The sequence below is a fragment of the Augochlora pura genome, chromosome 7, assembly GCF_028453695.1.
Source record: "Augochlora pura isolate Apur16 chromosome 7, APUR_v2.2.1, whole genome shotgun sequence".
NCBI classification, from domain to species: Eukaryota; Metazoa; Arthropoda; class Insecta; order Hymenoptera; family Halictidae; genus Augochlora; species Augochlora pura.
The window spans coordinates 28,290,821-28,301,208 of record NC_135778.1 but is presented as its reverse complement, the minus strand read 5'-3'; the positions used below and the strand labels follow the sequence as shown (position 1 = coordinate 28,301,208).

The 10,388-nt window shown below is 44.2% G+C and overlaps 2 protein-coding genes across 2 annotated transcripts in view; one reads left to right on the top strand and one right to left on the bottom strand.

The window, feature by feature from the left end:
* Positions 1-281: 281 nt before the first annotated feature.
* On the top strand, positions 282-5,039 carry Myd (stromal cell derived factor mayday). Its single transcript, XM_078186936.1, has 5 exons — positions 282-807; positions 1,254-1,722; positions 2,015-2,278; positions 2,454-2,635; positions 3,128-5,039. Exons 1-5 carry the CDS (start codon positions 790-792, stop codon positions 3,302-3,304), a joined length of 1,110 nt encoding a protein of 369 aa, XP_078043062.1. The 5' UTR covers positions 282-789; the 3' UTR covers positions 3,305-5,039.
* A 158-nt stretch (positions 5,040-5,197) lies between these two features.
* Pdfr (Pigment-dispersing factor receptor) overlaps positions 5,198-10,388 on the bottom strand; it is a 32,597-nt gene continuing 27,406 nt past the window's right edge. The window contains exons 12-13 of the mRNA XM_078186978.1: positions 10,197-10,290; positions 5,198-8,789 (exon numbers count right to left, since the gene is read on the bottom strand). Of these exons, the coding sequence (XP_078043104.1) occupies positions 8,777-8,789; positions 10,197-10,290 (107 nt within the window). The 3' untranslated portion in view covers positions 5,198-8,776. The remainder of the gene's footprint in view (positions 8,790-10,196; positions 10,291-10,388) is intronic.

The window sequence follows — 10,388 nt, the reverse complement described above, 5'->3', positions numbered from 1 at the left end:
AGAAAATGCGGAATTATCATACAACTGATTGTCAACGACTATAAAACCCTTGAATAATCGTGTCTGTTCCTCTGAAATTGTCAATCTTAATTTGAAAATCGAGAGACAATTTTAGAGAATTTACTGTACTTCGAGCGACAGGCCAATTCCCAGCAATTAGAAGGAGAGTGGACGAGGAGTCTAGTCGGTCGAGGAAAATCGAGAACGGGGGATAGTCGTCCGCCGGAGAGAGGAAGAGAGAGAGAGAGAGAGAGAGGGAGAGAGAGAGAGAGAGAGAGACTGAGGGAGAGAGAGAAGGGCAGAGAGAAAGGCTACGACAGTGAAAGTGGATCAATACCCCGTTAACGTTTCGCCAGGCAACGTGCGTGCGGAGAGTACGCTGTCTCTCTGGCAGTCTCGCTTATTTTTCAACGGAGAACAGTCGAGTTTACCCGAATCCTCATCATCGTTAACAAATTCGCGATAATTATTGTCTAGTTTATTGTTCCACTAATGTCTAGTACCTCCTCGACGAATCGGAGTCACAGGTTGACAAATCAGAGAAAGCTCCTGGCTCAACGATTGTCGATGGCCTGAACGCGATGTGCTCGAAACGTACTCGGTGAGAAAAGTGATCGACAGTGTGCGGTTCCTATGGTAGTGTTGACAATGGGGTCTCCTGTGCCACCCTGCGAGGACGTCTTCGAGCTGACAGAGTGGTAGACAAACTGAATGGAGGAGAGAGGCGGTTTCTGGGGACCAATGGCCTGGCCACGATTTCTCTGAAGATCGTTTATCGGACTCGCTGAGATGTACCTGTCTTATTTCGTGAGTCACGACTATTGCTGGATATTTATGCGAAACAAAAATGGTCTGCATTTGTTGGAAACAGCAGGACCGATTAGCAAGTAGACTGCGGATTTATCTTTGAGGAAAATTATCTGCGTTCGCTGCAAAAGCTAAAAAATTACACCTCCTTTACAGTTTCAGTAGGTCGAAAGTAACACATTGACGTTCTTAAATATTTCGCTCACTAATACTTGAATAAAACTTTACTAGAATTCAACAAAATGTAATAACATATATTTATATCCAATAAAATGATTTATATACAAATGTTTCAATATTTAATAAAATCTGATGAATTTAAAATGACTGTAATCAATATTTATTCATCGGCTACTCGTTTCCTAAATAAATACATAAAATCCGCAGTCTAGCGATCACGTTTTCGACTTTTGCCTTTCGCCGCTGACTCGACAATCTCTTTTTAGATACACAAGATCACCTGCAACTCCGATCTCCGCTGCTTTCGGTTTCTTAGGTGGACCACCATGGTTCCACTGGTGATCTACCTGAGCCTCCTCTTCGTCAAGTTCAACAAGAGCGTTCCCCTGAAGAGCTTGCCCACCGGTCCCACCGAGAGGGACACCGACGGTTCGTTGATCGAGAATCTGTTCATCGAACTGGAGGCAGTGACCCCCAGCAAGAGGGACGACAAAGGCGCGGTGTTGATCCGCAAGGACGAGCAGAGCATCAGGGAGGTGGAGGAGGCGGAGAACAGGGAGAACCCGAGGACCCTGCTCAAGGATATATTCGTGAGGGCGGACACCGATCATGATCAGTCGTTGGACATCCAAGAACTGGCCAAGTGGATTCACACCAAGATCACGGAGCATATCAGTCGAGCCATGAGGGAGAACGTCGGCCTCTTCACCGCTATCGACAAGAACCCCAGAAATGGTGGGTTCTATTTACCTAGAAATTTCGTCTGAAATCCGGACGACGTCTCTATACACCATGGTAGATAGCACAATTTCGAACGATGTCATTTTTATTTATTTAACATTTCAATCGAATCATTTCAGCTCAGTCTAAACTATTATATTTGGAAGAGAATTTTATAAAGCTTTGTCGAGGTGATATAATATAATGTTGTGTAACATATACACGTCCCGGTCATTATTGCCAGCTAATGTCGCGACTGATCGAAAGTGAAAGCTCCGCGATTATAATTGCTAATTTCGTGCGGCAGGCGAGGTGTCATGGGAAGAGTACCACGCGTACTTTCTCAGATCCCACGGGTTCCCGGAGAGTTATGTCAGCTCGCACGATAAGAAGCACAGCGACATGTCGCGAACGCTGAAGGAGAACATCATGAGGGACAGAGCCAGGTGGGCTGAAGCGGCGAGGAATGACCCGGACAGGCTGGCCCTAGACGAGTTCCTGGCGTTCACGCACCCCGAGAGCAGCCACAGAGCTCTGCTGCAAATAGTCGAGGACTTGTTCGAAAAATTTGGTAAGCGAACAAGTCGCCTAATTTATACAGAGTGTCCAAAACATCGCTTGCAATCAGAAATAATCTCAGGAACCCTCAGGATTGCTTTCTTATTGTGACTGACTTTTGGGACAGCCTGTAGAAGTCGCTTAATTGACACAGCGAACGTTGTCTTATGGTGATTGTTCTTTCGCAGACCGTGACGGGGACGAGGAGCTCACCGAGGACGAGTTCTCGGATCTACCTGCCGAAGGGATGGGTCTGGATCTGAGGGAGGACAAGCATGAAGCTGTGGGCGGCAGCGAGGACAGGCGACAGGAGTTCAGACACTTGATTGACAAGAACAAGAACGGAAAGGCTGACAGAACCGAACTTCTGGTAAGTGATCGATTACGGTCGATGTGCTGATTATGGCACTTTTTAGGGTTTATAAGAATTTTTATGGAAACATTCTTAGAATTCTGTATCGCCTGGGACAAGACGTCTACTTTAGGTCACAACACATTCAAACCTAAAATGGACGTTTTTAAGACGTTTAGTACTTATTGGAATAGACAAGATCGGATTTCTTCGAACATCATACGGTTTCTGTTACAATATATGATCGATTAAAGGAGATTATCTCAAAAATAAAAAGTCAGAAACCAGTCTATCCTAACCGGTTAGACAGTTCTAGTATCAATACAGGAATTAGATTGTAGATTTTTATGTGAAACAAAATTTGTCTAAGTCGATTGTAAGAAACGCGAGTTCAACGAGAATGTTTCTCTTCTTTTAACAATTTTAATAAGTCGTGTACGATGTAAGAATGTTCTAAAATTCTTCTCGCGGCTTTTAGAATTTTATTTACAATTTATTTGTTTATTTAAGATGTATATAGATCCGAGGAATCCGAGACACGCGATCCAAGAAGCTCAACACTTGATCAGCCTGTCCGACTCGAACCTAGACGGGAAGCTGAATCTCTCTGAGATACTTAGCAAGATGGAGCTGTTCCTAGGCAGCAAAATGGTGGACACCGATGGCAGTTTCCACGACGAGTTTTAAGGACTCGAAGGAGACGGCCGGGAGATCGCCGGACACCGAAGTCTGAGAATCAAATTTCTATCGAACCCTTTGTATCGCTACTAAAACCAGACAATATTCGTTAGCAATAGTTAGTGACCAGGATAGACCTCTATCGGGGTCAGAATTAACCCTTTGCGGTCGAAGCCATTTCAACTGAAAATCTAAAACATTTTCTAAGACTTAATTTCCAGTTTATACAACCCGGAGCATTTTATACATTATGGAATTCAATTCTGTGACTCGTGCAATAGTCAACAGCTCTTAACAATTTTTTCTAACATGAGCAAATTCGATAAGAATTATTTAGAATCGTTTTTAGCGACGCTTTAGAGTCGCCACTCAGCTACCAAAGCTATTCGCTCATTTATTTTATTCAAAAATTTAAAAAAAGAATCAACGAATTTTGTTTTTCCTATTTAATTGTGCATATTACATATTACTACTCGCACAACGAATATTAATTCCGACCAACGCGCCACCTATGCACAAACTTAAACGACCGCAAAGGGTTAAAGCACGTGGACGCTCGTTTCCTAAAGAACGTCTCGCGTTCATCAGCTGGAACAGAACTCGCGGACACCCGGTGACTTTTCTACTTTTTCTATTCCAGCAGCACGGATTCTATTTTTCTGCGACACGCCTCCGTTTTGCAAATTTTCGAGGACACTTTTTCACTGGTAGACTCACGGACTCGATCGGACGCAAGGAATTGTTGCGAGCGTTTTCTATGCTGCATACGCACGAGGGAGATGTTCAACGTCACAGTATTTCATATCGATTACCGTCGATCCTAGTTTGTAATGTTCGACGTAGGAATAATTCGCTGGATGGTTGTACACTGTTCTCCGAGAGCGAAGCGTCCGTTTCGACGCTTCGACGGCTTTTATAACGTATCTGTGATAGTCTTCGTGACGTAGAGTATTATTTCTCTGCCTGCCGCGTGTGGGACGGAAAACTAAAGTTGTTAACAAGCGAACAGACCCCGTTCGTTCGTGTGGCAATTAATTATCGTGGTGGACGATTTCAGTTTCAGCAACGAGTTCGCGTATACCCCTTGCGCGACAAGAAAGCTCCTTTTCGTTTGCGTTCCCCCTACTACCGGCTGCCCCACTCCCGCAGATAGTAAAAGGGGGAATATAAACGGTGCCTTGTTCTCGCGCGAGGACTATACCTTGCGTCGTCTGTATTTGTATTTGAGGGACTGTAGAAACTGTATATCGCAACTAAGACGTGCATAAATGTATTTTTCAGAGAATAGTACTACTTCGCAACACTTCGTTCACTTCACGCCACTAAGTGATGGACTTTAAACGATTCGTTGGTTTCCTTCGGAACAATTGAGACTGAAAGAAAAACGGTGTAAGATGGTTGTGTTTTACGTTGTATTATTTATGGAGAAAGGGTATAGTAATCGTACGTACACTTGAATCCGCCCATTCGTCGAATTTTTGTGAACAGTGCTAGGTGGATTCGTTCGGTAGCCGACCCGAAGTTCACGTAAAGCTGATATATTTTTATTAACAATGTATTAACAACAGAATTTCCTTTAGCTAGACGTCTTTACACGTTTGATCGGTGTCGATGCGTTTTCTGCAATCGTGACACAACAATCTGCAAAGAAAATTTCGTTGTTGTTCTTTTCGGAAGATATTTCTATGCCGTGACACGTTTTTGTACAGTTCACTGTCGCAATAAAAATCCTCTGCGAGTATAATTGTTCGCTCTGCTGTATGTTTTTTATTAGACACAGTCAACGGAGCGTGTGGATTGGTCATCGGGACACGAAGTGAAACGGTTCGTAACTTGGATGCATGTGTTTTACGGTTGGAAGGGTTTACGGTCAGTACACGGTCATTGTCACGATAATTTATTTGCATGTTAAAAAAACGCTCAGCTACAAAGTCACTTAAGCAACGTTGCGTCCGCTAATTGGCTAGTCTCTTAAAGTCTAATTATCCTCGGCTCTCGACAAAGCTCACAAAGATACAGGGCGCGCTAAGTCCAGTCGGAAATTCCTTTCTCGGAACGATAATACACGATTCTCCGCAAGCGAGCCGAATAATCGACTCCCGCGAGCCGAGATAATAAGCTCCGGGCGCTGTAACTTCGCCGGGTAATTCCGCGAAACACCGTCGAACGAATTTGTCTCGTGCAATTCTGCAAGAAAAAGAACTCGTTACGTAGCGCGGAACGCAATTTTCTCGCGCGAAGTTTAATTTCACCGGAGAAGTTAAATATACCGGGTGCGAAATATAAGCTCGACCGTTTACTAAAAATAGAGCGTGTCACCGAGACGGAAACGCGTAAATATTTTCCCGCAGCATTTCCAATTCACAGCTGTCTCGTACACGCAGGTAGTCGACAAGCAGCGCCACATTTTTTTTTTTGTTGAACGGCGACAAATTTTTTATGAAAAATCAGTTAGACACATTTTAAGCAACAGATTTTCCTCCATGGATACTGTAAGTTTCGTTGGAGGATCGTCGAAATTAACGGCGGAGCGATGATTTTGGTATCAGGATCCGTGACATTGAGATATAAATTTTGAATCCGCGGATCGTTTACTTTTATTTATAAAGAGCGGACCAACGCGTTTAAACATTTCAAATCAGTCAGAAAATCTCGGCGACAGTATTCGGAAGGTTTTTGCAAAATTTCGATGAAATTGCTACGTCGGCATTCGCAAAAATTCTATATGATTTCGCGGAAATCGCGTTTAAAGTTCCGAAGAGACTGTCAACCGCAGGCAGCGACTTCAATAATTCAAGAATCGATATTTTCGACTCGCGTGGAAGACGACACGCGTTCGAATCGGACAGCGAAAGACGCCGGGATTTTTATTCGGGTTCGCGCCGGTATATCGGGTTTCAGAACCGGCGACATTAGGATTCCTTTGGAAAAGTAATCAGAGTGGTTTGTAATCGATCACTTGCTCGCCTGCGGAGAGAGATTCCAGGTACATCGGGTAAATTCCGAAACGTTATCGGTACGTGGCATCGCAGCGCTTCAGAATTAAAGCCTTCGATTCACATCGAAATACGCGGAGGCAGCTCATTCATTCGGCGTACGAGTGGATTCCAGACAATACGCCCGGCACGCGTAACCGAGACCAGTCCTGTTCGATGGAAGAGTCTCCTTTATCACTATTTCTCTCATCATTTCATCGCCTCGGGCGTCGTGCAATTTTTCCGGAAAAACTATCCCGCGGTGCAAACATTTTTCAGGCTGATATTGCCTCGAGGAACGGCTCAACCCCTTGTTTTTATTTATTTATCGAATGTATCGACAAATACAATACAATAGTTTGTTAAATAATTTCTGAGAGCCCAATGAATCACAAAAAAATTTCTGGGAGACTGTAGGAAATTTTCTGGGAGTATAATAAACCACAGGTAAAATATCCAAGTGTCGGGTAGACATTAGAATAATTTTTTATAATATAAGGAAAATTGCTGAGAGTCCAACAGGTTACAGGAAAAATTTCTATAAATCACAGGAAAAATATTAAGAGTCTAGGAAATTCTTTGAAACTTCAATGAACTATGGGAAACATTTTTTCAGTACCCATAGAAGGCCAGAAAACTATCCAGAGCCAAAGACATTTTTACGGTTCTGTTCACAATGAAATTTAACGAAGCATAAACATCCTGCAATTCCCATGAATTCAATTTCGCCTCCAACGCACTCAATCAAATTAAATTCAAGATTGCTTACAACCCTTTCTCAGTTCAAGCATCGCTAAAAAGTAAAGTCTGCTCTGCCTAAACTATTCGGCTGACTGCGATGTTTGTTTTATTTCGGAAAGAACTACTTTCATCTGATCTCCGATGAATGCCGCCCTTTTTTTTTCCTTGTCGAGGGGGTTGAATTTTCGTAGTGGTGCACATTTGCGAAATGTTTTGATCTTCGACAGAGCCGGTTCCCATAGAAGAACTTTCGGCCGGGGGATCGTTTTTTTTTTATCCGGAGGAAAGTTTGCAGATGCCCTCTTGTTTTTCAGAGCTCTTTGAAACTTTCATAGCAAAGTGGAGATTCGTGTTCCAGAATCGCGAGCAGCGAGTCCCCTTCTATCGAAGGCGGTCGCGCGCTGACATAGAAAAATTTCAATGAAAAATTCTACCGGGGAATAGACGTACCGTTCGCGTATCGAAATTCTTGCTCGTTTAAACGGAGTCTGCCTCCGGCGGTCCATTAAACATCGGCATTTTGTATTCTGCGCGTCTTACAGTAGCCTCGCAAGCACTGGTTACAGAGAATTCGTGGAAGCATATAAACAGCGATTGCACACATCCATAGATTACTTTATAAACGGATTTTCACTTAGAAAACTCGCGGAGTCAATTGCGAGTTCGTGGTTCCCTCATACGTCCGTCCCGACGTGTAACAGTCGATCGTTTTCAACGTCGAGCGTTCGAGAACGTTGGAAAATATAACATTGTAAAAACGTGAACGATGCTTTCACAAACGATAAACAACTGAAACTTGTCTAACCCTCGTGAATCTTACAGACTATTCCGATCCGGTGGTCGGCTCGTGATTCTCGTTTACAGACAATTCCGATTCGGTGGTCGGCTCGAGATTCTCGTTTACAGACACTTCAAACGATACCAAACGGCTCCAAACCGGTTCAATCCAGGTTAAACCTCGTCAACGAATCGTCTACAGTTCGATCAGACTGGACGAAACATTTTATTCTACGACTAATTGACTCGTCGGGCGGTCGCTGACCACCGCGAACCTGTGCGCTCTCGACGACTGTCTTTGAACAGCAGCTTCGAGAATTTCGTCCTTGGACCACCTCGCCTAATCGTTTTAAAAAAACAGTCGGAGCAATTCCACTCGCGCAATGTCCAGACCGTCTCAAACCACGTCAAACAACAACGACCGCTCTTCAGACATACCGTACAGGTAATTTAACCGGCGTACCGATTCCCGAAAAACGTAACTGAAAGATTTCGGTTAATCCTTGATAAAAAATCCATTTAACAAACGATCGTGTAAAGGAGAACGAATTGATATGCAATATTGTCCGACTACGACATCGTCGCCAAATCTCGTTCGGAGGTTTAGACTTCGACAAACTCGTCTACAATTATATAAAATCGTAGCCCGTCGTTAGTTAAAAAAATCGATCAGACAGCGCGTCAGACTTCGTGTTAGTCGCTCGACAAGGAACCTGCGGATCCGAGTTCCGTTTCGTCGATCGTCGTCTCTGAGACCGTCGCGTTCACGGGTCTCAAACGATCTTGATCTTCAGCTGGGTATGAGTTCGTGCCGGTCCGCACAGTTTCAGTCGGCTGACAGTCGTCCCAGCAGATGGTCCGGCATCAGACAGTGGACTTGGTCGTCGGGTCCTCGAGCTGGAGTCTTCCAGGTAATCCTCTTACCGTCAGCGGAGTCCTCAGACCAGGTGTCCTTGGTGGGGGGTTGCGGTGGCGTGGGGATGCTACGTCAGACTGCTGTTCTGAAACGCGAGTTTAAGGTGACACCGGCGAGCAGACGTGCTCGGGTTACATAGAAAGCGATTTTCTTTTGCGACAACGGACAGGTCTTCGTGTCAAAGCACCAGGGGGATGGTAACTGATGTTGGAGGAGGCGCAAAGTGGTTCTTGAAGTAGAGGCTGTAGTCTGTTGGCCTCTGGAGGGCAATAGATAAACGGTTAGCAGATAAGAGTCGTGTTGATGCAGAGAGAACAGATCGGGGGGCATTGGAAGCGAGAATTGGTGCTCATAGTTTCTCCAACGATGAGGGTTCATAACAGGTACGGTTCATTGCAGAATAGGGGATATATATATATACATTGTGACAACGTGTGCTGCTGTAGAGAGATGTTACTACTACTGGGAATGACAATGGATCCTCGGGAAATGTCGGGAAGATGACGACAGGTGAGTGGAAAATAAGACGCCCGTGTATGAGAAAGGTGTGGAAGTTTGTGGGTGTTCCATGGATCGTACGAAAAATGTCTGAGAGTCTAATCGACTCGAAGAAAAATTACCGAGAGCCCAATGAACTCTTAGATAAATTACTGAGAGTTAGACGAATCGCAGGGAAACATTGTGTAAGTACAATAGAGCCTAACATAAATTCTGTGCGACATCAATATACATTACGACAATTTCTAAGAGTCCAAGACACCTAGGAAAATATTTGATGGACCCGTATAAAATTCCTGAGAGTCCAATAGAGCACAGGAAAAATTATCGAGAGTCCAATGTATCGAAGGAAAAAAATTGTAAGAATCTAATGGACCCTAAGAACATTCCATGCTCGTTCAATGTACACCACAACGATTTATAAGAATCCAAGAGATGCTGGGAAAATGTCTGAGAGTCCAGTGAACATCTAAAAAAATTTCTGGGAGTCCAATGGATTATAAGTAAAATTTCTCAGAGTGTAAAAGACAATATGCATGTTGCTGAGAGTCCATTGGATAATTGAAAAATGTCAGGAAATTCAGTGGAAGAATTTCTGAGAGTTCAACGGATGTAAACAATTTTTCTGAGCGTTCAAGGATGACTAAAAAATTCTGCGAGTCCAAGGGACCTCAGTAAAATTTTCTGATTTTGCAAGGCCGACTGCACAAATTTCAAGAAGTCCAATGGATTCTGAACATTGCCAGTTCATGTCCAGGATCTTCAAGGGATTATGTAATGGGTTTGTTGAGGCTTTAGGGTAGGTCTGAGAGTCCAGGGGATCTGGAGGGAGTCGACAAGCACCAGCCGAGTAAAAGCGATGCAACAGCACATGCATGGCTCGCGCGTGTCCCGTGTGTATTACCTACTGGTATGATCTTGCGAGGAGAATCGACCGTCGATGCTGGCAATGATCTAAATGCGGATTGGCGTGCTTTCCTCGATCATTACTCACTCAGCAGGTCGGTCCGGCGGTGGTGTGTTGCCACCTCGACAGCACAGTCTTATCCAACCGCTAGGTCTCATCTCCTCCTCCTCCATCTCGATCACTGCGCGTATCAACAATCATTACATTCTCTTATTCGTCCGTAGTCGGTCCCACGTAACAATTTGCATCCGGCGGAACTGTTATAAATAGCCAGGATCG